Raw genomic sequence first — 26,279 nt, 5'->3', positions numbered from 1 at the left:
AGGTTGGGGAATGCAGCAGGCACACAGATTCACCACTCAAACATTTGCTCACTTCTTAAAAAGGTATAAAACCCAAATCTTTCAAGTATTAAAAAATAAGTTAATAGACATTAAAGGGTCTAAAGTGACTAAAGGGCCTGGGTAGGTCTTTTGCTTCATTTCTGACGTGCAAAAAATAATAAAGATATATATCTATATATCTATAGATAGATATAGATATATAGTAAAAAAAACAAAAACCCATTGAGAGTTCATTCTTGGGGGATTCGAAGCAAGGGGTTTCATCCAAGAGCTCCCGCAAACTGCTTCATAAGTAACCCATTTTCAAAATCAGCACTTTCCAGTGTCAAAATTGTCACAAGGTTCACAACAGAGCAGTCTAATGTCAATGGAGACAGGAAAACTCTGACTTTCAGTCCAGAGCACTGCATGGCAGAAAGGGGGTGGCTTGCACACTCTTCCCCTCTTAGAACAATGGCAACTTGTGGAGGCTGCAGCAAAGAGAGCTAGTCCACTGGAGCCTGTATCTTCTGTAGAAACCGCACGGGGCAAGTATTTCATGTCAGCCAGCCTTCCAAGTCTCCAGTCCTCTCTGAATTCAGGGTTCCTCCATACCCAGAATAATGGCAGCTTCAGGCTTCTTTGGTGAGGAGAACCTTAAACATACACACAGTGTGCTCTGGGGTACAGAGTGGTTTGCTCTCCCATGGGCTGCTGCAGGGTGATGCTTCAGAAGAGAGTAGCCACTTCTTGCCTTTGTATTTCAAAACAAAAACAAGAACACAACCAGCTAAGTAAATATGAAACGGACAAGCTACAGCCCACCTGAATTGGTTAAAGTTGTGGTGTATTTTTTTTTTAATAAAATGTTTTCATCTCATTTTTTAGTCTCTCTCAGAGATCACAAAAACTCAATGGCCTCTTTACACAGGTCCTTGAGGAAGGCACACAACCTCATCTGACCACCTCAGGCTTGGGGTTTGCAGGCCTCATACAGGCCTCAGCACTTTGCGATCCAACCCCCCCTCAGGAAGAAGCACTCAGGTGCTGCAAGAACCCTCAAGAGGTTTCTATGCCAAGGTATTTCCTCCACCCAGGCAGCTCCAGCCAACTTGGCACATGCCAACTGGACAACACAGATCGGCAGACGAGTGCGCTGCTAAGCTCAGGACCAGTTTAAGTTGAATCCCTTGGACAGCATGACTGCCTCTAGGTCCTTGTCTTCTTCCTTCTCCCGGAGTCGCTGCTCTTCGAGGAGGGCCACAAGAGAATCTCTCTGTTCCACCACCTCTAGCATTTCATTCAGGATCCGTTTCTCTTCTGACAACTCTTCATCTGTCTTTAGGTGATCTAGGATGAAAGCGACAAGCAGACTTGTCAAGCTAGCCAAGGAAGTAGTGGGACTTTCTACTGGGAACTAGAGTACATCGATGAGACTTACCTTCCACTGCCATCCTCTCCCGAAGTTCTTGCTGCAGTCGGCTTTGCCTGTCCTCCAACTCCAACTCCCGAGCGCTGCAAGGAGAGAAGAATAGGCAAATGTCTGGTTTGGGTTGGTTTAGCAGCAGTCTAAGCTAATGGCTTAAAAAAAAAATCTAACATGCTCAGGTAGTGAGGTGTTCCCTTTCAGTTCTGATTGTAAGGCAACCCTTCAGTTGTACTAAGAACCTTGTTCAGAGCAACCTCCCTTGATCAACATACATGTCGGTTTTTCACCTAAACCCACGTTGCGGAATGGTCAGAAAGGCAGATGAGAAAATAACAGGAATATGCCAAGTCACTCCATCTGGCCCCTGCTGCCCACTGCACATCAGAGCTGAGCTGCAAGGGACAAGATCTTCCTTCTTACATTGACCTTATTTGGAATCATGAATGAGAAGGAAATGCTAAGAGAACCAGGTCTCAGCAGCAGATCACTTCATCAATTTTATAAAATTTTATTTTACTTGGGGTTCCTATGGGTCTCCAGAGCAACAGGATTCCCATCTGTACATTGTCATCACAGCAAAGGTGAAGACAGAAACAGGTTCTGTAACATATCTCTGCCTGGGGATAGCTGCATCATCTTTTCCCTTCTCTGAGTGGACCAAGCATGCAGAATTTTCTCTCCTTACTCACAATATCATGAGCTCCGACTCATAGCGCACTAAGGCATTCTTCTCTTGCACCAGCTTGAACCACTCCTGCATCAGCTTGGGGTCGTCCTTCTTCCCCATGCCTGCCAAGAGAACAGTTTAGGTCAGCTTTGAGAAAGATTTCCGCCATTTCCATAAATCCAGCAGGCAGGCAGGCAGGAACAAAAATGGGAGTGGGGCAAAATGTGCAAAGAAAGCTGAGCTAGATGCTGCCAGAGCACTCTTGTCAGATCTGCTTGTTTAGTTTGTCTATGGCACACAGGAAGGAGGGTCACCTCCAGTAAAATAAACAAAACAAAACCCCCCACTGGATCTAAGTGCCCTGAATCTACCTTCCCCATCACACCTCCCGCCAAACCAATAGCCAGAATCACAGTCTCTTTTCAGTATTTTTCTTCTGTTGTCCTTTTCAATTTGGACACTTTCAAACATAGCTCTGACACTTTCCAACAAAGCCTACCTTTTTCAAGCCATGTTTTCTCACTCACACCTTACACAACACCCATTTGTCCACTTTACATATCTATAGAGCGATTAGTGAACACACTGCTGTAAGAATTCAGTCCCAACAGTTCCTTGATGGGCTGTTTCAGAGTTGATTCTGGCTCCTACCAGTATTGTAGTCTTGAGTGCTGTGCTCTCCCCTTTTCAAGCCACCTGCATTAACTTAATGACTGAAAGCAACCAGTTCCTGACCACTGCTATCAATAATTTCCCTTCCTCTTGGCTTTATCAGTCACAAACAGGCAGATCTGCCTCAATGTGTCTGCTAGAGATCCCTCACTTAAACAAAAAACACGTATTGTGTGGCATAAATACAGGTTCAATCAACTGAAGTTCACCAGCTCAAGACCACTAGTTCATGGTAGAAAAGCACAATGAAAATCTGCTCACATAAAAAAAGGAAGAGGAAACATGGTAGCTTCCCAGGTATTTCAATAAAAGCTTAATAGATGAAAACCAAGCTGGCAGACCCAGTAGCAAAGCCTGATATGAAATAAACAGCATAGCCATTTTATGTTAATTTAGAGAGCTACATCCATAACTCATATCTAGTAATGAAATATGCAGCTCTTTATAGGTAGCTGTTTGGATTCAGATCCTGAAAATCAGTTTGGAAGCAAGTGAAGCCTTGGTTATGTGCTCCTGATGATCAGGGTCTTGGCCTAACCACTGTAGGCCCAGAGGGATTCCAGCTGTTTCCTGCGCCAATCAGATTTCACCATCCTATCAGAGGTGTCAATAGTTTAGGAAACTGGTATATGGAAAGAACACAGTCAATTTGCAGACCACCACAGGGTTTACTCCTGTTTCTCATCCATACCATAGATGAGTTCTCATCTCATATAAAACTAATGGGAACATCTATTCTAAGGAAAATATGATGCAAAATCTGCACCTACTTATGTGTAAATGGCAAAATATTTGTATTAGACACTATTCTAATTATTCAAAAATGCAGACTCTTCTTATGGTTATGGAAGCCCAAGGGAGACATTCTAGAATGGGGATGGTCAGCTACCAAGTCGGATCCAGCTACCAAAGCATTATTATCTGTTCCTGGTAGTGCTTGTCAGTACTGGATGGCGCTGACTAATGTGTCATTTGTAACTGAGGATGCCTTTATGCAGCAAGACGTATTTCCCATCACGGTCAAGAAAACAAAGTGGGCCAGAGGTTCTTGGTGGCCCTGTTCCTACCACTAATTCTCATGTAACAAGAATTCTCCTCCTCTTCCAAAACCACCAACACAGCTCCAGAACACAAGAAGCAAACATACAGAGTATGAAAATCTCACCCTAGCCAATCATGGCTGTGGATGGCTATCCTATCCATTGCTTGGTCCCAATTAAGCCTCTCTGAGCATCTCTGCACAAGGTGCCCTCATAGCCATGGTGGAAAGAGAGAAGAAGCTTACACATGCAGATGCCCAGTGCATTGGAGCTATGAGAAGCACTGGGATATCTCCCCACCCTTTCCACTGTGAGGATAATCAGAAAAGAAACTTCTGCACAAAACAGCCAAATACATGTCAACACTGACCTAAGGAAACTTTTGTTCATTTGTGGGATGTAGATATATTTTTATTTTTTATTTTTAGACAGCCAATGAGCAGAGGGAGAGGCAGGGGTGGGGAGGAAAGATGAACAATAGATGAAAGCACACCATGAAAAGCAGAGAGAGTGGTTAGCCGAAGTTATACATGGCGGTCACATTCCACCCCTTTCCCCCCATGCCTTGGGAAATGGAAACACTTCAGCGGGAATCTGGTTCCACTTCGGATAAAGAAGATGCTTAGCAAGATATGGACTGCAGGAGACGAGTCTGGATTATGGCAGAGCAGGAGGCTGCCTTTTCAAAATCAAGGGTTGTTGGGGAAACCAGTAATTACAAAAGACAGTATGCCTTTAACCCATGTGTATTTTTTTAAGGAAGTAGACTCACCCCTCATTCCCCTGCAAGATCATCCAACATGCCAAACAGAACCCTTAAGGCATGAAACTGATGCCACTACAGTCATTTCTGATCAATTGCGCCAATAAACTTCAAGACTATCCTTATCCCCACAATGCACAGCTGAAGAAAGGATACTGTACCTTTACGATCCTGCCAGACACACTTCATAACAAGGTTGTTATAGAGGGTTTCTTTGAGATTGAAGGAAAGAAAAGTTTGGCGGTGAGCCACTTGATATTGTTGCTAGCTCACTAGTGTCTCTACACCAATCCAATGGCGGTTTGGGAACGGAATGGAGGGAATGCAAGAAATTACATTACCTTCATGGGCACAGCAAGGGCAGAAGGAGAGAGGTCTACGGCGTGGTGTCCCGGCATTGGGCTCAACTTCAATAGAACCAAAGATGGGAGAGGAAGAAAGGAAGGGAAGAGGAAGTTGGAAGTGGAGAGGAAGAGGAGGAGAAACAGGGTGAAAATAAACAGACAAGCAAAAGGACAAAAAAGCACAAGAGTGAGAAAGAAAGGAAACAACAAGAAGAAGTAGAAAAGAAAATAATAATACAAGAAATGGAGAAGCAGAAACAAGGGGAACAGTCTACAGATGGAACATCCTTTGTCAACACGAATAATGGAGAAGAGCAGACTGTGGCACTGGGAGGGGAAATAGTGTGGGCCACAAAAGTTACTGGGATAAAGGGGAAATGCCGACATTTGACATTTCTTGTGCTTGGTGACTTTTCACCCTCCATGTCACATGGTGTAGTTAAGAGATAAAAGCACTAACAGGAGGGTGGACAATGTTAAGTTTCTAAAAGACCAGGAAAGCAAATAGGTTTTAAAAGGCCATCTTTAAAATTAGCTTGGCACATTCCATGTGGTTTTTGTGTGTGTCCAAGGAAGTAGGTTGACAGTGGCAAGTATTATGTGTTTAGTAAACAAAGGCAGATCATAGTGCAAAACAGGACTGACTGACTATGATGGGCAAACAAACCTAGACTAAACCAGGGATACAGAACCTGTTGTCCCCCTGCCCCAAAAGTTTTTGGATTCTCATTCACCCCAGTCAACATGCCCAACAGTCAGGGTGATGAGAGCTGTAGTCCAGCAACTTCCGGAAGGCCAAATGTTCCCCTATCCTGGGTCTAACCAAAGCCTTGACTGGTATTTTACATGTATTCATGCATAGTTTGTATTTCTGGCCCTGCCAATATCAAGGGTAGACAGAAAGTTGAGGACTATGCCCCACTGGTATGTTTGTTTGTTTGTTTAATTGGGGAGGGAAAGAAGTTTGAGTATGTGGCAATTAATTACCGGTAGATATAACACAGTAAATTAACATTTCCCAAATTTCTGATAAAAGAGGTAGTTTTTATAAAAAATAATAAAATGGGAGGAATACTTCTCAAACTTACACACTGATGAAGAGAATACCTCTTCCTGTGGGTTGGCACTTATAAGAACCATCAATTATCCAATGAATTCCTCAGTTTGGGAATTATTGTGGTAGATTATACATGAAGAGATGAATAATCTTGTAGAATAGGGATGAAGAACTGGCTGCTGCTGTGTACAGAAGCCCCAGCAACTAGCTGATCATTGGGGCTTGAGTAGTGCAGTCCATGGTGCTTTTCAACCCCCAGTGATCTATATATTACAAAAAGACTTCTGGCTCATTGACTAATCTATGAGTAGAACGGAAGTCAAAGAAAAATGCCACTGTGTAATAAGGAGCGACTGAATTTATAAAAAAGAGGACATTCATAATCCACTGGAATCAGATCTACATGCACATATAATGGAGAAGGAAAGCCTCAGTTCTCATTTATGAAGATAAGGCTTGGGAAGGGAACAGCTTTTAGAAGGGACCATCACAGAACTAGAGCAGTAACACACAGGACAGACCAAAGTTAAAAGGGAGGAGGCACATCAGTTTGCAAATAGTGTGTGAATGAGCAATGTGAAACTCTCAACAGGAAGAAACATGTATACTCAGTGTGAAAAGTGTTAAAACTACATCACATATGCATGTTACATGGTGCCCATCTGTACGTGAAGACTGATCTTGTCTGAAGACATTCCATATATCCTCAGACAACCTTTTCCTCTCCCCCCCCCTGCCACTACCAAAAACACCAAACAAACAACAAATTGAATGCCTTTAAAGTATTTTCGTTGCTTGGGAAAGAGGTCCATGAAAATCCATGCAGTGTAACAATGCACACAGGTTTTTCTTTGAAGTGGCAATGCAATGGTGCTTTGTTTTTGTTTTTACTTCACAGGTCTCTTTCAAGGCCTAGTCTTGGATAGATATGTATCCCATTCTTAGCATGTGTAAAAAAAATACAAGAATACAAGTGGGTTGCTTGGATTAAATGGTCCTAAAAAGCACAGTCAAGCTGTACATAAAGGGAAATACTCTCTGAATATTCTTGCATTTGCTGAAGTTCTTCCTCAGTTATGATTAAGGTTAAGATGACCTTTATGTTTTGCTTTGAACTGGGTGGATTCCATGGTGTACTGGGCTGCTACTAGACTTCTATGCTTCTAGGCAGATTCAGTGTGTATCAAGGCTATATATGGAGCTACTACTACTTCCATGGTTGCAGCAGCCTAGTTCTAGCTGCCACACTCAGTGATACAGATTCTGAATGGGTGGTGGGAACCTGTGGCCCTCCAGGTGATGTTGGGCTACAATTCCCATCACTCCTGACCACTGCCCTTGCTAGCTGGGGCTGATGGGATCTGTAATCCCACAAGATCTGGAAGGCCACAGGTTTCCCATTCCTGCCCCACATGCAGATGCCAGTTTGCATAACAGTACCTCTATGCAAGCACAGAGCACATCCCAATTTTGAAGGCAAATGCATGGGATCTCCCCTGAAGATTTCCAGGGAAGGTGAGATAAGAGTAAATTGAGCTTGGAGGCAAAACCACTGCTAGTGCAAACCATGGTTTGACTTAATACCTTAAGTGTCTCCATGGAGCCCCCCGACAATCCCCTCCATCTAGGGTGTAACTAAGTCAGTTGGAACCACAGGATACCCTTGCTCCCAGAGTTTGATACTGGAGTAAGCAGAGATTGGTTTCAAGAGATAAGGCAGACTGAAATATCAACTATGGAGGGTGGAGATTTTTGGGCTTAGGCAGGCCTCTTGCCACTATTGTCAATAAACCTACAGTGGTGCCTCGCAAGGCGAAATTATTTCGTTCCGCTAGTGCTGTTGTACAGCGGAAATTTCCTCTTGCGAAGCATGGTTGGAGGAAGCATGTTTGATGGAAAAAAAACAAACTGCAAAATGTTTTCGTTTTGCGAGTCGTGGCCATAGGGAAATTCGTCTTGCGAGTCACCCTTTCGTTAGCGAATGCCTTTCGTCTAGCGAGGCATTCGTCTTGCGAGGTACCACTGTATATCCAGTAGCTACAATGTTTTTTCCCAACAGTACCTGCAGCAGAAGCTGGGACATGAATAGTATGTCTTATCCAACTCCATGGATAATCCCCAGAGAATATTCATAGCATCCGATTAGTAAAGATGCGTTGAATAGTCCATTATGTATACAGATAATTCAATAATATAAATGGATCCGCATCACTGAACTTAAAGCAAAAAAAGATCACAAAGGCTCCTAGACAGCAAACATTTCTATTTGCTGGTAAGGAAATGCCTATATTAGCAAGTTATGTGTAGCACACAGACCGCCTGAAAGTACACTCAGAACAAAATGTGTAACAATTTATAAAAGCTTCCATCGCCATGAGATGATTATTCACCACTGGTAACTGACTAGTGAGTGACTATTTAAAAGCCTGCAGCAATTTATGAAATACATACCTTATTGAAAAACTAGACTGATCCTGATCAACTTTTTGCTAGGCCAACTAGGATCAAGCGGCAACTCAACTCACTTTGGGTTTGGTCAAGAAATGCCTTCAAGTACCATGCAGCAAGGCATCAAACTTGAACGTGATCACACCATCCTTTTTGTTTTGCTTAGGACATGAACTGAAATAGATCTTATGTAGCTCAGATACTTGCAGAGTTCCAACATAAAGAGTGCATCCAGCAAAAGATCATTATTGTGTATGTTTCCCAAACTAGAAACAAAAACGCCCAAGCTAAATGAATCTTGGAATCCAGTTCTATGCATGTTTGCTTGGAAGTACAGGTGCCTAAGTTCTGGTGCAATACACAGCCATCTTGCATTAACTTAACTACAGTTGTATCTTGGAAGTCGAATGGAATCCGTTCCGGAAGTCCGTTCAACTTCCAAAACCAAAGTGCTGCTTCTGATTGGCTGCAGGAAGCTGCTGTAGCCAACGAGAAGCTGCGGAAGCCCTGTTGGATGTTCAGGTTCCAAAAGAACATTCAAAATAATCACTTCCAGGTTTGCGACAATTGGGAGCCAAAACATTTGAGCTCCAGGGCGTTTGGGATCCAAGGTACGGCTGTATTACCATTGCAAAAAAAGTTGACAGTAAGACGCATGAGACCCAAAGATGTTACTTTATTACTATAAACGTCTCCCTTTTGTTTAAGCACTAGGTACAGGTACAGCTCCCAGTGGATTATTGTAACGTTCCATACGTCTAGATTTTCCTGGACATCACGCTGTTATGGCGTTTTTGAAAAAAAAAAAAAAGCTCAACAATTTTGTGGTGTCCTGGTTTTTGAAATATGGTAACCCTAGATTATTGCAGCACTAAAATAACTTTAAAACAGATAAACCCACTGTACAAATGCATGCACACATATGTGCACTGGATGCTAACACTGGATACAAATACAAATCCCATACATTTGGCTGCAGTTAGTCTTCTGCATATGATACAGTATGTGATATATAATAAATATGAAACACCCCTTCCCCCATTTTCACTGGACATTGATAATCAGCCTATAAGTGTGATGTATTCAAATCAGCATGCATAATGACATCATATGATCACTTAAGTTTGGCATCAGATGTTCCAAAACTCAAGAATTCACTCAAGAGTTTGAGAAAGGTGTCCTGCATTATGCATCACCAGGCAAAAAAGTCAAGTCAGGGAACTGAAGCAAGGGGGGGGGGGTTGCTGAACCACTGAGTAAGGTGAATCCAGAGAGAAGTAGGGAAATATAAATTTCTATTTGAGCCGTGTTTGACCCCCTGCATTTTAGTCTGAACATCTCACTTGTGAACATCTGTCAGACCTGCCCCTTCATCTCTGCTCAACTTTGTTTTATAACCAATTATACCTCCCCTTTCTTCCAGTGCAGGATTACCCAGCCATAAGCCTGGCATTGGCATCAAATGCTGATAACCATGTTTTCCTCCTGCTACAGAGTCCTTGAAACTGACTCCTTACATGCCAAGAGACCAGTACTGCCTCTACACTCCTTGATACTGTTGGCTACACCACTGCCTTCTTTTGCCCTGGTTTGCTAGTGCTTAAAAATAATTATTCCAATATTACTTAGAGACATCCAAAAAGATTCTGGCTATTGGATACATTTTACTATTATACAATAAAATTGAAAATTAATTTGCTGTACAAGCTAAAGATAAAAACAACATGCATTCAAACCAATATAATCAAGACCTCCTGATCGTTGACCCGAGGTGAAATATTTCCCCCCACCTCCATAATGAGAGTTCTGAAGTCCCTGGTATACCAGAAGGCCTCTGCCTAGGCTTACTACACTACAGGTACTAGGGGATGCTCTGAAAGGACCTTGCCGTGTGTTCCTGAGCCACCCCAGCAGTGAAGCCCCGGCAAAGTCATAAGGGGAGGCTGAATCAACTCCTCAGCCTGCAAAGACATTGGTGCCAGAAGATCCAGCCCAGGCAGCTAGTCACTGAGAGAATGCACACTTGGGAGTGCAGTGTTGCTGTGTAATTATTGAGTCAAAGGCTCATTGTAACTAACAAAACTCAAGAGCAAAGGCTCTTATAGCAGACTCAAGCACCTGAAGCTGGGTTTGGGAGCCCAAGCTATATCAGGCTTCAGCTGGAGTCTGCTGCTTGTTGAAGACAATCCACCATCCAGCTCCTTATTTCTGAACCTGACTCCTTTGCCTCCCCCTGCTTCCTTCTTAGAGCTCATCAGTTGCTGAACCCTGGACCCCACGCTTACCAATGCTGTCCTGGATTACTTTTGAACTAGAAGGATCCCTTCTGACCTTGGTTTGATCCTGGCACAGCTTTCTGGACTCCCCTTGCTAAGGTCTGGTGATACCATGGCTGGGCTTTATTGTCCAATTTGCCTCCATCTAACCCACTGACCCAGCTGGAGTATGATTCTGACCAAAGGGTTTGGAGCTTGGCACCCATAGCCCTGAATGTAATCATTGGAATTTCGCTTCCAACGATGGATATTGGAGTCCAAACCAAGAATAATGGGAGACATCTTCATGCCAGCACCTGAAATTGCTGTTGGCGCTGAACACCTAAAGTGGTGAGAGGGAAATGCCTGAACGGAGCCCTTTCTCAGCACAACATCCTGCGCCTGCACCCACTAGGTGATCAAGCCATGACTGCTGAGCATTTCTTAGGCCATGCATATGCCATACAAGAACATGCGCAGGCATTCACGGGTGTGGCATAGGTCTCTGCCATATATAACAACTGTTTCTGTAGGGGTCGTAAGAATACACCTGCACGCTGAATCTCTCTCGTATCAAAGCAAGAGCACTTAGTAGCCGGTTCACAAATGAACATATGCCCAGGGAACAGCAAGCACATGGTTGGAACATGTTTCCTCCTTTATCTTGAGCAGAACCCACTGTGAATGCAGAAGTCAATTCAGGCTGAGACCCAATGGTTACATTTACTGACAAGATGAAGGGGAGTACTTTCTGTCACCGCCTTTAGAAGTACATATTCATTTTAGCATTTATACGGTGCTTTGTGAAGTACCTTGGCTATTCAAACCTATCATCCTATTATATCTTAATAGATATAATAGGATGATAGGTTTGAATAGCCAAGGTACTTGGCATAGAAACGCACTATATGCAACCATTTAAGGCAGCCATTATTAAGCCCATACTTCCCCAAGGTGGCTCAATGAGCACAGCAGAGGTGAGGTTTGAACCAGGGATTCCCTAGCTCACAGTTCAGTCTCTTAGCCCCTACGCTACAGTGACTCTTGAGCACTCTGGCAGCCCTGTGAGGAAGTACTGAACAAACATCAGTCACAAAGCAGTATAAAAAGAACTAACACTACAAAGCCACGTGTGTCTTTTTCTGCACATAACACTGCATTTTATTTAAAGGGATACTGCGAAATAGTGAAGTTTTCTGTTGGGGATTAAAAAAGAAAGAAAGAAACCAAGACAGTTTAAAATAATAATGATCTTCCATTTGGAATTGTGAAATATTACCCCAATCTGGGCCGGAGGTGAAACTAGCAAAAAAAAAAAAAAAAAAAAAAAAAAAGCCTTTAAAACCCCAAAAGTGTAGGGAAGAAGTAACCATGGCTAATACTGCATACATTTATCCAAACAGGAAATGTAGGGAACAAAAGGATATAATAATGAGAAGCAAATGAGATTTATTAATTTACTTATGCTAGTTCTTTAGGACAGAAAGTGAGGTTAGTTAACGTGAAAAACGACAGTGTCCCTTTAAATGACTCTGATGACTACTTTTTAAAGCCACTGTTAGCAAAAATGACAAGACTGCTGCCTTCAAGAGGGAATTGGGAAGGGAAGGGTGGGGGAGAAGGAGAAGGTAGTGTGGGAGCTGCATCAGCTAGGAGCAGGACCTGTTAGGTATAACTTTGCATTAACCCTTTTACAGCTCTGTCTGTGGGCACACAATGCCCCCTAGTGGCACACTTGGAAAGAAACCCCACATAGGCAGAGCACTGGTCTCCAGAGAGGAGCCAGCAACTCCTTCTAGCAGGGATGTGTCATTTTGCTTTGAGCAAGGGCTTGAGAGCCAACAGCATTTCCTCTACCTACTGATTGACTCCAGGTGAGTGGAGGCATGAAGAAAGGACTTAAATCTTTCTGTTAGCTCCCACAACATGTTAAAACAAGAAATAGTTTGGTGGCCAAGCACCTCAGGCACTTAACTCTCCAAACAGACCTCTGTATTTGGCTTCCATGTCAGCTGCTGAAGTATGCAAGGAGAAAACTGGCAGAGCATTTTGCTGCTCACAATGGGGAAGAAAGGGTCTATGTCTCATTTGCATGGAGGAAAGGTGCAAAATAATGAAAGGGGGGCCCTTTGAGATTTGGGACTATGATAGGGCCAAGTTAGGAAATCCCTGGGGGCCTATAACCTCTTGGGCTACCACTTACCTATTTCTAAACTATAAGGGTTGAAACCACAAAACACTGTTGATCTCATTAACCTGCAAACTGCCAATCTGAAGAACACTGGTAGCTTGCTTGATTTTTATGGAAGTGACACAGCAATAGTTCAAAAACATTAGTGATATACAAAAGTCACCTTAAAGAGACTTGGCAATACATCCTCCTGTCACCAACTCCCAAGGAGTTAGGACCAGAATTTAAGACACCTTGGAAAACAGCTGTAGTACCAAATATGTGTTGAATCAGTCCTGCATGCCTGGTAACCCACCATGTCAAATGTAGCCCACCAGGGTTTCAAGCAACACCTGATGTTTTGTTTTGATTTATGCTTGCTTTGGACTGCAAAAACAGGAAGGTTATCAAGTACCTGCAATGTCATAATACATGACCGGTAAGCTTGATGGGACACAATTTGTGCTGGCCTGTGTTAAAGTTGTAATACCGGTATTACTGCAGAGTGGGGGGTGTTATTCATAAAAAGTCACTATACATGGGGGGGGGGGGAGACAAAGAGAAAAGAATAGGAACTAGATCATGTTGTGGTGATCTTTGAAGATGAACTTTACACAAGGAAAGAGAAAGAGCCCGTGAATACCATCTGAGGGCTTGTTCAAACACTTTTTTAATTTCAGAAATGACAGGGCATGTGTAACAATTAGGTACTCTCCTGGCCACCCATCCATTTGTAGGAACTCTAGCACTCAAACTGCAGTTTGGCAGTGCAGATTAAGTATGATAATCTGTATAACTTTCCCTACAATAACAGGCAATGGTATTTAAAGAAGCATAACATTTAAAAAGAAAATATAGCAGTCCTTATAAAGTGTAACAAAGTGTGTTGACAGGACAGCTGTCACTGCTTTGAGGGTTGGGGACAATCCTTGAGGGAGAATAAAGTATATAATATAAATGCTAGATTATTTTTGGGAAGAAAAATCTAATCAATAGCTTGGACTTACTTATCAACAAAATGCATGCCACAACTAAGTTTAGGGGCTAAACTGGGGGTGGCTAACCTATGGCCCTCAATCAGTCCCAGCCAGCATGGCCAATAGTCAGGGCTAATGAGAGCTATAGTTCAACAACATCTGAAAGGTTAGCTACCCCAGGTTAAATGATGAAGTTTGAAAAGAGGCCATGATCCAGAGAGCTCCTTTAGCTAAAGTCTTGTACATGTACAGTACTCCAGAGGTCCCTGTGTTTTTATTACAGCAGCACCACCTGAAACTACATTCAAGCTACAACTACTTTTCACCCCAGACACTGACCACTGGCAAGAGCAGCAATCCCATGTCTCTCTTTCTCATCTTCCTGGATCCCCTGCAATGCTTAGAAATCAAAAACATGCAACATATAATATTGCACTTCCTTGTCCCCCTCCATTTCATTGGCTGCCACAAGATGAATGGGAAGTCTTTCATTGCAATAATGTGGCACTACACATTTTTAAATGCCAGAAGGATAGTACAGTACACTGTGGCAAAAACATAGTCTTGCAGCACCTTAAATACTAACACATTTTTATGGCATAATCTTTCATGGACTGAAATTCTTAAATGTCACCAATGGAGAGAGGAGGAGGAGATGATTCAGGGCTTTTAACCTCCATGTTTCAGAAATGGTTTCTCCAGAATTATTGTGTTGGAGGAAAAAGAAGGCACCCAGTTTACTAGAGAGTCCCCTGTGCATGCACAGAACTCAGCACGTGACACTTTGGATCAGGCCTCCAGTGAATCCCAGAATAAAACAGAAAAAAATTCATAATGTGTACAAAAAACAATTTGTTGCCCAACAAATTTTGAGTATTAAACTTCTTTCTCAGGAAAGGTTATTTTAAGTTGGTGCAGAGGTTTATCCTGGGGGGGGGGAGTAAAAAATCAACCCCTAAGAAGGGGTTTAATATTCAAAACATGATGAGAAATAAATTCTCTGCACTTCTGCCACTTTCATCTCTTCCACTTTCATTCCTGGTTTTCCCCCTACAGGAAACTACAATGGAAACCATTCCCCCCTGCAAAAAGCCTAGACTTCATGTAACGTTGCCCAATTGTGCATCTGACTGTTAACTAGACGGCTGGTGGTTCGAGGCCGCCCTGGGAAGGCTGTGAGCAGGATTTCTGCATTGCAGGGCATTGGACCAGATGACCCTCAGGGTCCCTGCCAACTCTGCAGTTGTGAGATTTTACTACGTATTCCAAAACACTGCTCATTAAGGACTGCTAGTTCTCCTCCGAGCTGGAAAAGGGGTTGTGCCCTAGCAAATCAATTAGGTGCAAGACTGGTTTCTTCTCATTGCTTGTGAGGAGCCAGGGATGGAAAGAAGTAGGTGGAGGGAGAGGGTGGCGGGAGCAGGTGTCAGCAGGGTTAGTGCCAGCAAAGAGGTTCTGCCATACATACCACCCAGGTGCAAGTCGATGAGGTCACTGTAATAAGACTCTCCCCAATAGTCTACAACAAGGAATCGGTGAAGAGAGAGAGTTATTGGTTCAAGTACCCACCCCTGCTAGCCCTCCCCACTCCCTGCCCAGGATTCAAAGCAGCACTCTGTAAGAGAAATTGCATAAATAAGAGAAGCAGACAGGGAAAGAGAGAGACAGAAACAGAAGAAACAAGAAATCATGCAACTCTATAATAAATATATACACATACATATATACGGTATATACTGTAAAGACAGGGGGAGGATAAAGTATTCCCTGGTAAATAGGCAGGGAGGACAGGCAGGCATGGATTTCCAGGCAGCGAAGGAGAGCAGGCTGGATTCTGTATGAGGATTTGTCACCTATACTGGTTTGTATCAATATGAGGCACTGCACTGTTATTTTGGGGGACATTAAGGAAGGATCCACAAACATTCTCCAGTAGGGAGGAAATTCCGGGAAGGATACATCTCCATTCAAGAGAGCAGGGGAAGGAGTTGGGCTGGGTCCTCTCATTTCATCCTTCATTTTATTCAGCTACACTGTTTTGTGTCGGCTAAGCAACCAGAAAAGTACTAGGGTCTTCACTCTTGCAGCTTCTTTTTGTTAAGTTTTTTCCACCTCTGGGGTAAATCCATAAACAAGCCCAATGGAATCTGGGATCTCGCATGTAAGATTGGCCTTGGGAAAGCTACGGGCATAGCCAATTCTTTGGTAACTTTTCACACACACCTACATTCTTGCAATCACTTTCCATAAATGGCAGATACTGTTTTATAGGATGTTTTGTCAGAACTAGGAAACATGAAATGGCCACATGGGCCGGGGGTGTCTGGATTTGGGCAAGGAACCATATAGCTAAGAAAAGCTAAGCAGTTGCTGTGCCCCTTCTGCAGAATGTAAGGGTTCTTTCCAACAAAAACCCCTCCAGTTTAAATAGCGCATCCAGTATGCCTAATAATCATGTCAATGTCTGTTGGGAGTATATAACATTTGGAAATCTTTATACATCCTGGTAAACTATGAAGAGCCTTATTAAAGCAGTCATGATGTATGCAACAGACTTTAGGGTCACTTACCGTATTTTTCGCTCCGTAAGACGCACTTTTTTCCTCCTGAAAAGTAAGGGGAAATACCTGTGCGTCTTATGGAGCGAATGGTGGTCTCTGGAGCTGAATTGCCCAGGTGCCAAAAGCAGATTGTGCTTTTTATTTTACAAAGAGAAAAGGTGGTGTTGAAAGGACCCCGCACAGCAGCTGATCAGCAAGAGATCAGGAGAGAGATAAGAGTCCCGGCTCCCTTTCGGCCCCATCCCCTTGCCCAGGCCTCCATTGTTGAATGTGCTGCAGAGGGAGGTTGTTTGTTTCCCCAGCAACATGTGACTGGCTGATTAGATTGTCTATCTGGAAACTGTAGAAACGGCTCCCTTTCCTTAAGATTTTTCAGAAATGTGAGTTGAACCCCATAAAAACGGGGCTTTTCCTCTTTGCTTTTCCCCCTTTGCAAAAGGAGCTTTGCTTTTTCCCCCTTTGCAAAAAGTTGCAAAACTTTTAGCTGATCCTCAAAAAAACCAGGGCTTTTCCCTTTGCAAAAAAGCTGCAAAACTTTTAGCTGATCCTAAAAAAAACACAGGGCTTTTCCCTTTGCAAAAATGCTGCAAAACTTTTAGCTGATCTTCAAAAAAAAGGGCTTTTCCCTTTGCAAAAAAGCTGCAAAACTTTTAGCTGATCCTAAAAAAAACACAGGGCTTTTCCTGGCGTGCTCTGGTCCATGGGGTCACGAAGAGTCGGACACCACTGAACGACTGAACAACAACAACAACAAAAACAGGGCTTTTAGAGGAGGAAAACCAGAAAAATATATATTTTTTGTTTCCTCCTTTAAAAACGAGGTGCCCTATGGAGTGAAAAATATGGTAACTCAAGAGGACAAAAATATGTATGGAAGACTTAAATCCTCTGAACTGCTCATCATAAAGGGTTTCCTTGTGTTTCCAGCATGGCACTTTTCAAATTAATTTATTTCTAATCAGAAATAAAATCTCAATTGTTACTTTAGTTTCAATCCCTAAGAAGGAAGCACCACGACAGACTCAAGAAAATTGGTGTCAGAGTTGGCCCAATGCTCAAAAATTTCACTTGGGTCCAGACAGGTTTGGACCTTCTATTATGCAAGTTGAGCCAGCTGGCCTCAGGTGCCAGATATTTTGGGGGAAACCATTAAAGGCCACCAAACTATAATTGATTATTATTACTACCAAGTAGTAAAGGGCACTACAGTCGTACCTTGGATCCTGAATGCCCTGGAACTCAGACGTTTTGGGTCCCGAACGCCGCAAACTCGGCAGTGATTGTTCCGGTTTGCGAACATTCTTTTGGAACCCGAACATCCGATGGGGCTTCTGTAGCTTCTGATTGGCTGCAGGAGCTTCCTGCAGCCAATCAGAAGATACAATTTGGTTTCCAAATGTTTTGGAAGTCAAACGGACTTCTGGAACAGATTCCGTTTGACTTCCAAGATACGACTATACTTGGATTTTCTGCCTGGAATACCAAAGTGCATTGGGCTGTTTATGGAATGCACAAAGTATGTTCCCTTGACACATCACACAATACGCTGAACTTCAGTTTTCAATATATAAAGTAGCATAGGAAGTGTACAAAAGTGCTCCAGGCAGAAAATCACTTCCTATGTAAACACAATGTCTGCATACGGCAAGGGCATGTATGCTGTGTGTTTACTACAACATGATAAGCACATAACATGCCTGTTTCACCACAAGTGCACATAGTAGCATAGCTTTTGTGTATTTGTCCCATGTTAAAGTGTGCATGCAATGCTCCTAACAATAGAAGCAGTATCAATGCAGAATAGGTCTTGGGTGAAATGGACACAAAATTCTAATTAACTCACACACAAGGAAGCTGTTTTAACAATAAAGAATGGGTAGTTTGGGGAAGGTGTTCTCTTTCCATCTGCATTACCAAAGCAGAAGCTCCTTTTTCCAGCAAACCTATTACTAGCCATTAAGAGAATAAAGCTTTGTAACTGTAGTCTGCAAGGCATATCAGTTTGGCCAATACTGCATACACTGCATAAGGCAGTCAAGGTTGTTTGGCCAGTATACAGAAATAAATTACTGCTGATATTGAAAGTGTGTAAGGAAAAAGAGGTTTTAAGGCACATGAAAATCTAAAAAACTAATAATTCTCTCATCTCATGAAACAAGAGCATGCCCCATTAACAGTATTTTTCATGGGATTACTGAATATGGACATCTTTCAGCTATAAATCCTGAATTCAAAAGGCAATTATTAATACTCATAGGCACACCTGTGAGGCCCCAAAATAAGCCATCCTTTTCATTTGTCTCTCCCTCTCCACTTCCCCATCACATTTTAGATATCTAAAGCCATCTCTAATAATTTTCTGCTTGCCAAAGCACCACCACTGCCCATGAAGTGTGGCAAGTAAAGCCCTCAGTTGTTTGTAAAGCCCCTCAAATTCTGTTGACACCATCTATAAGGATGATGGGGGACAAGGAAAGAATTGAATGTCAGGTGACAAAAAAAAAGAGTTTGAGATGGCTGAAGACTGTTGAATGTAGAGGTGTACAATTCTTTCCATTCTTTTAAAACTATATATCTGCATTCATTTTATGAAACAATTTATAAACAACAACATTTAAATAGTTGTAAAAGTATTCCAGGGATTAAGTTGGACTGAGTACATTATTTGACCCCAGCTGATGCTGTGAGCTACCACTAGCTAAAAGCTGCACACTGCAGTCCTACCAAAACATATTCTCTATAGATTCTCTCTCTTTCAAATTGGAGGCAATCAAATTCTCTCTGGTGCAACAAGAATGACTCTGAAAGCCTGCAAGAAGCATTTTAAACTAGAGTCAACTGCAGGATAAAATAACTAAGTTTGGGCAGCTAGTGGTGATGGCACTATCAAAATGTACTCATTAACTCAAAAATGTTAATATCTATATGCAGCTTTAGGGAAGACTGCCTTTGAAAATAAGGACAAGGTATGATGCTCAGTTTGTGATTGTGGTGCACTAGATGTTGCTGGTTTCAATCTTAAAGAGATTGAGTCCCTTGCAGGTGCCAAGATCTCTGCAAAGTAATTTTCAACTATAAGGATACATAAGACTTCCTGAGGGCTAATCCACAATTATGGAATTGCTAATCTTTTAAGATTTGCCAAAACCTGGGTATCTAACACAGTTAGGGAAAGTCTCCTGTAACTGGTGTGGCATTTGGTGGTCAAGGACAGCAAACGGGATTAAAATTTAATTCATCCTGTGTTGCCTTTGATATTGTTAAATCTGTCTCAAATAGGCTGTTATTTACCAGGAGATTTCAGAATACGACAGGATATACACCGTAATAAAAATAAATACATTGTAATAATTAAGTGTAATATTCAGGTAGTATCTGTTCTTAGTGCGCTGATTGTCTGGTTACTGATAATCCTACCGCATTCCTATTGAAAATTTCAGTGTGTCAATCCAAGCTTCAAACAAAGCAGAAAAACAGCTTCTTCCAGGCTGTTTTGAGGAAAGTCAATTTAGTTACATTTCCCTCCCAAACTTAAGATCAGTATAACAAAAGGTTACTCGTCTTTACATATCTCAGAATTAAGTTAAACTCATTTTCACCAAGTAGGTTGCCTCTTACACCTCTGGTAAATGGATCATGTGAAATAACCTGGGCCTTTGTGTGTTTTCCTCTACTCGTTTCTCAACGAAGGAGTGGTAGGATATGTCAAGTGAGGAAATCATAATCTATGTTCTCTCCCACGGATGAACTAGACATTATGGCAGACACAGGGCCACAAGTAAAACAGTATTCTCATTACTACTTCTTCCTCCCTCGTAAGGTCTAGTGAAACTCACCATGCGATGTCTTGCAGTGAATTCTCTCACCTCGGCACCCAATGAAGGAGGAGGGAGGCAGGGAAAGTCAAGATTGACAACATCACGTTGCATAGCAAATTTCACTGGGCATTAAGAAGGGTGTGTGGGCAGAAGACTACATACAGAGTTTTGGGTTTTCAGTAGCAGTCCTGTGTGTGCAGTAACATCTAGTTCCGCTCTTAATGTCTTTCATCTATGTTAATTCCAAGTACCATTCATTAGACCAGGCCATCAAGTGTAGAGGTTCATGCCATTAACAGCAGATGACGATGACAACTGTTTCACATGTTGTATTGAATTTCTTTGAAGCTGTGCATGATTTTGCAGAGAGCATGTGGTACTTGCCGGGGCTGTTCTGTGATGGTCCCTTATGAGGGTGCTAATGCTGATTCAAGGCACAGTGAATTAAAAAACCCCACAAACTTATCTCAATTACTCTCTTCTCTTTTTCATCTTGCTGGGCAAAATGGAGGCTTCCTTGCCACGACAAAGTTTTATTTCCTAAAGGAAAGCTAGCAGGTGGGTAACCTATATGCATTACCACCTTTTTGCAAGATGCAACTAATAATTGGACAAAACTTTGTCCGGAAGAAGTGAGACGTATTTTCAGAGCAAATGAAACCCGGCTAAGGGATCTTGCCATTTAGGTAGCTTGACAGGCAGAGAAGCCCAAGATCTGATAGAGAAGGGAAATGGTGAATTTTAATTCATTTGTTTAAAAAGATAATTTAATACAAGAACTTGCAGCTTAGGAAGGGACCAGTCTGTATAGCTAGCACACAGGTTGTTATGAACCTTTGCATTAAAATGTAATAAGAAAAGAAAAACACAAGATGGAAGACTGGAAGGTACCTGCTTCTCCCCTAAGAGCCTTCTCAACAGCAACTCCCCTCTCCTCCAGCTGCCTTTGCTTCTCTTCTACTTGCTCCAGCTGTCGTTGGATAATCTATGGGAAAAGAGGGAAAAGAGACACATAGGTTCTCATTCTCCTGTGCTCAAATGGCAGGATACTAATTTAAAAAAATCTCCAGTGCTTCCAAAGAAGACCAGTGCCACCTAAGAGCTGTTCCAGAGGCACACACCAGAGGGGCCTTAAGGTTTTGTAATTGACGATCAACTCCTGGGGAAAAAGAGAACATTTATGTTTTCCAAACAGTGGCCCATCTGGGAATTTCCCCCCCAAGTACCTGGTTTGGCAACATGCTCTCCATGTGTCCTTAAAAATGGTGGGTGAAGGATGCTGTGTGTGCACACTATGGGGACCAGGGGCTCGTCTACACTTTTGCTTTCCCCCAGGGAAAACTACTCTTTAGCACTGAATGGGAGCAAACATCAACCAGGTTTCCCATGGATTGACTTTGCTCTGATTCAGTGCTAAAGAGTGGGTTTTCATGAGGCAAGCAGCGGGGCAAACTGAAAACTTCTTAGACTCATGCTTTCTAGGCATGGGACAAGCAAAGTGTGGACAAGCCCTAGATACGTGGGAAGTACTCACACACCTTTCCCAAAAATACCTTCAAATAATTTTGGAATCTTTCATCAAATCCTCCCTCTTAACCATAACCCCCTACTATATTCGAGTAATATGAATTTGTGTATATTCTTCCTCTTGCCCCAGTGTCCACCTTCCTCTCCTTTGTCTCCATTTGGTCAAAATCTAGACTGAAAGCTCCTCAGAGCAGGGATATGCGTTTTTGTTTGTGCTGCTGCATGAAGTGTCTTCAGGATGTTGATAAGTCACACATTCTCCAGTTACTGTTTTGGATCCCTACAAGGCAGAAGTGTACATAGGTATATTGCTTGCAGCTGCTCATACAGGTGCCTTACAAAAGCGGCACTCCAGGCAGCAGCAAGAGAGTAATATGTACCGTTGTCAAACCTTACATGTAGGAAGTGCAGTTAATTATGGGAAAACGTCAGGACCATACCATCAATGTAATGTGACCTTCCTCGAGACATGCAGTTTTCTGATGCACACTGCAAAGGTGGGCACATAGAAGGTTATCTTCTTATAGGCTCATTAATTTTTCTTCCTGGAAATTATGGATGAAAATTGTGGCTTTACCTGAGCCCTGTGTAACCTCTTCAGCTCCTCCTGCTTGGCTTGACGGCGAGCAGCTTTCTGCACCCGCCTGGTCAGTTTGGCGTTGAGCTCATCCTCTGTGTATGCTTTCTGCAGCAATAAAGAGAGGAATGCATTTCAGTCCCTGACAACAAAGCTGCCATCCTCAGTAAGTAGGAACAGAAGGTCCTACTTGCTGGGCTTTCTTCTCAGGGGGCAAGCTGTCAATTTGAGTGCTAACAGTGCAGTGCGTGGGCCTTGGTGCAGAAGTAAGGTGTGAAGGAAAGGCATGAATCAGGTGCAAAGCAGTGATTTAACAGAGAGCTTCCAGTTACGGCTGCATTCTCTTCAATTCTCCTTGTGGCTTGCCCTAAATATAGGAGGTGTCCCTGATTTCATCAGCTTTCTTACAAAGAATTGAGCCTGTTGTATTAATTTTTGACCTAGGCAAAGTAAGAAAATAGACCCCTCTGACCAAATCATCTTACAAAGTAGGCTGAGAGTTCATTGTAGATTAAAGCACACGGTATACTGCCTGTTTTGTTGTGCTGCTATGAGTCCAGGTTGCAACTCCTACCATATTTGCAACTCCTACCAATCACTTAATCAGCAGGGCATGGTACCACTCAACCTGCATTTTCAATGCAACAATAGAGGAAACTCATGATCTAAGGCCTATGTAATCACTTCAACCTGCAAACGGGAACAATGGCGATATGAATTCTTTGCTATATTAAAAAGTCAATTCTTAGCACATACAAAGCTAGAACGCAATGAGGAAAGCTATTCAAATATCCTTCCAGCTCACATAAAAACATTCTAGGCAAGCATACACCTGTGAGAGCACCCTAACAGCAGTCTTAAATGGTCCAGTAGCAGTTGTGTCACATGGGCCTGCTGATCATACAACTTAGCTATAAATTTGTGGTGTGAACTAGTCAAACGGGGTTACCAGCTGCCTATGTCTTCCAGGATAGACACATGCTCCAGTGTCTTTTAAACATCTTTTCAAAATCATTAATATATACAACTATTTTCAAGATAGATATGCAACTTACAGAGTTGCTTTGGGGCTGAGAATTCACATCTATGTTCTAACAAGATGTGTGGAGCATGTGTTTTCCTAACGTATCATCCTCCCTTGACAATTCAGAGCAGCCCCCCATTGCCACAAATATTCCAGGATCCCCTATTACCTTCATGCCATTAAAAAAAAATCAAGTCAACAAGATTTGGGTGGCTGAAATCCTGGTCAGATTAGAGATTAGTGCTAAAAAGATGCTAAATCACAGGAAAATCACTTTGGAGTCCCACTAAGCCCATACCTAACAGTTTCACTGGTAGCTTATGTAAGTATTTGGCCACAGAATGTGTAAACGTGATGTTACAGGTGGGTAGCCGTGTTGGTCTGCCATAGTCAAAACAAAACTTAGTTGGTCTCTAAGGTGCTACTGGAAAGAAATTTTTATTTTGTTTTAAAAGTGATGTGTTTGCCCTGAGAAAAGCAAATATGTGAATTGCATCTTTCATTTCTTTCATTATTTTATTGTTCAAGACTCCAACCTGAAACCAAGTGCTACTTCTCATATTACATTTTTATATGTTAAAATCCACACCAGCAGGGAAACCTGCATTTGCTAAGCTGAGAATGCTTGCACATTTCTTTCCCATTTGGCTCAATGTATGCACCTAGAAGCTAAAGCATATACTAGGCCAAAAGAAGAAAACACACCTGTATGACAACTCTCACTTTACAATGTGCACGCCTTCACAGATGTGTAGATTTCGACACACAAAATGGTAACATGAGATTATAACCTGTGAGCAGGGTTGGAAGGCATCGCTGCACAACAAACTTGATACTGGTTTCTTCCAAGAATCTTGGGAACTGTAGCTTGCTGAGAAGTCTGTTTGACATATCTAGGTCATACTCACACAGAACTCAAGAGTTCCTTAGGGAAATGGAACAGGTACAAAACCAATTAGAGCCTCCGATGTGAATGTGCTTAGAATGGGAAGAGGGGCAACTGAGGTGATATTGTGATACCCCCTAAAACAATATGTTACTTGGGCTGCAATTTGGAACCAGCTTTTATCAATAATTCAGAATTAACCAAATGATTTGTAGGACTGTGGCAATGAACACAATTATTTGCACAAGTTGTTGTTGTTATTGTTATTACTATTATTATTAAAATAATGCTTGTTTTGTGCACTTTATTTATGTGTGTACTTCTATTTTTACACTGACTTATATGGAGTGTACAGAAACGTATCAATAAATTATAATGACCAAGGCTACTGTGTGGCATGGTGATTAGAGTAGAAGACTAAAACTGGGGAGATGCAAGCTCAAATCTCCATTTAGCTCACTGGGTGACCTTCAGCTGATCTCTTCCTCTCAGCTTACCCTACCTATCAGGGTTGTTGCGAGGATAAAATGGGGAAATCTTGTAAGCCACCTTGATCTCTTTGGAGGATAAGCAGAATAAAAAAAAAAGAGCAGAATAAAAATAATTTCAATTTATACAATTAAGTAGCTAATATGTCCAGCAAAATACCCTTTAAAATCCTTTTAAAAAGCAACAAACCAAGACCAGCAGGTTCACTCTCTCTCTGGTTGATCCTTGATGCACATACTGCATGCATTTCAAGTGAGCATGTAGGTTTAAGGATTTGACATTTCCTTGATCAGGTTGCCCTTATTTTTTTTAACCATTTCATACATGCACAGTCAGGAATTACATTAGTACAAACAAAGGCAGGGAGATGGGACACAGACTATAGTTCTGGTAGGTTAATAATGGGAATGCATGCAACTGTGGCCAGTCAATGAGAATGGAGACACTACCTTTGATGCGTATGATCTCTTGAATGCCAAGGCGTGTGGGACGTAAATCGACTTTAAAAGGGGGAGGGGGAAGGAATGGCAAAGGCAAAAATAAATAAATAATAAAACCCACACACATAAAATGGAGCACAGTCAGTTAAACATTAAAACGCTGAAAACAAAAGGCACAGTAACAAACACAAAGGTTGCTCGAAGTGCGACATGGCACTATGTATGAGGGTGAATGCTTCAGAATCAGCAAACAAACAAATACTTGACCAGGCCTGCACCACCTGTGACCCAAACCCAAATGCAACCTACAAGCCATGTATTGTATAGCCTGTCAGATGTACAACCCTACCCCCCTACCCACCCACCCCCCAGTGCCAATTTTGGTAGTCACAGGCAACAGAAAGAGTTGTTCATCAAACTCTTGGTGCACTAATATACATAGCTTGGGAGCACTGTTCAGCTTGGGAGATGGCAGGGATCACAACTTGTGGAAGTCCAGGCCAGACCAATATAGGTACAACATAGCAACAAAGCAGCTGTTTTTAATTAAGAGACGTTATTACTGTTGCTCGTCTCTTAATTTTAAATATATATATATATATATATATATATAATATTTTAATTAAGAGACTTATTACTGTTGCTCAGGGACGCAGGTGGCGCTGTGGGTTAAACCACAGAGCCTAGGGCTTGCTGATCAGAAGGTCGGCAGTTTGAATCCCCGCAACGGGGTGAGCTCCCATTGCTCGGTCCCAGCTCCTGCCCACCTAGCAGTACGAAAGCATGTCAAAAGTGCAAGTAGATAAATAGGTACCGCTCCGGCGGGAAGGTAAACACCGTTTCCGTGCGCTGCTCTGGTTCGCCAGAAGCAGCTTTGTCACGCCGGCCACATGACCCAGAAGCTGTATGCCAGCTCCCTCGGCCATTAACGCAAGATGAGCGTCGCAACCCCAGAGTCGGACACGACTGGACCTAATGGTCGGGGTCCCTTTACCTTTATTACTGTTGCTCAGCCTACTGATTCACTATCATAAGCTTAAATGCATGCAGAAGCTTAACTCTCTTTGCTCCTGCATGAACAGTAAAAAGAAGGTAACCCAAAGCCCTCTCCTTGTTTCACTCCTCTGTTGCTTGC

The 26,279-nt window shown here is 42.4% G+C and overlaps 1 protein-coding gene across 21 annotated transcripts in view; it reads right to left on the bottom strand.

The window, feature by feature from the left end:
• Positions 1 to 850: 850 nt before the first annotated feature.
• The window catches only part of MICAL3 (microtubule associated monooxygenase, calponin and LIM domain containing 3), a 184,909-nt gene continuing 159,480 nt past the window's right edge, over positions 851 to 26,279 (bottom strand). For 13 of the 21 annotated variants that reach the window (XM_033162764.1, XM_033162763.1, XM_033162769.1 and 10 more), the window contains 9 exons: positions 25,154 to 25,204; positions 22,306 to 22,413; positions 21,093 to 21,186; positions 15,291 to 15,341; positions 4,913 to 4,978; positions 4,733 to 4,783; positions 2,119 to 2,218; positions 1,442 to 1,515; positions 851 to 1,350 (listed from right to left, as the gene is read on the bottom strand). In XM_033162764.1, coding sequence (XP_033018655.1) covers positions 1,166 to 1,350; positions 1,442 to 1,515; positions 2,119 to 2,218; positions 4,733 to 4,783; positions 4,913 to 4,978; positions 15,291 to 15,341; positions 21,093 to 21,186; positions 22,306 to 22,413; positions 25,154 to 25,204 — 780 coding nt within the window. In that variant the 3' untranslated portion in view covers positions 851 to 1,165. The remainder of the gene's footprint in view (positions 1,351 to 1,441; positions 1,516 to 2,118; positions 2,219 to 4,732; positions 4,784 to 4,912; positions 4,979 to 15,290; positions 15,342 to 21,092; positions 21,187 to 22,305; positions 22,414 to 25,153; positions 25,205 to 26,279) is intronic. The other 8 variants (XM_033162772.1, XM_033162783.1, XM_033162773.1 and 5 more) reach the window with 6 other exon arrangements.

This window comes from Lacerta agilis, chromosome 10 (genome assembly GCF_009819535.1).
Source record: "Lacerta agilis isolate rLacAgi1 chromosome 10, rLacAgi1.pri, whole genome shotgun sequence".
NCBI classification, from domain to species: domain Eukaryota; kingdom Metazoa; phylum Chordata; class Lepidosauria; order Squamata; family Lacertidae; genus Lacerta; species Lacerta agilis.
The sequence above is the reverse complement of the archived record's forward strand: the minus strand, read 5'-3'. Positions and strand labels throughout refer to the sequence as shown.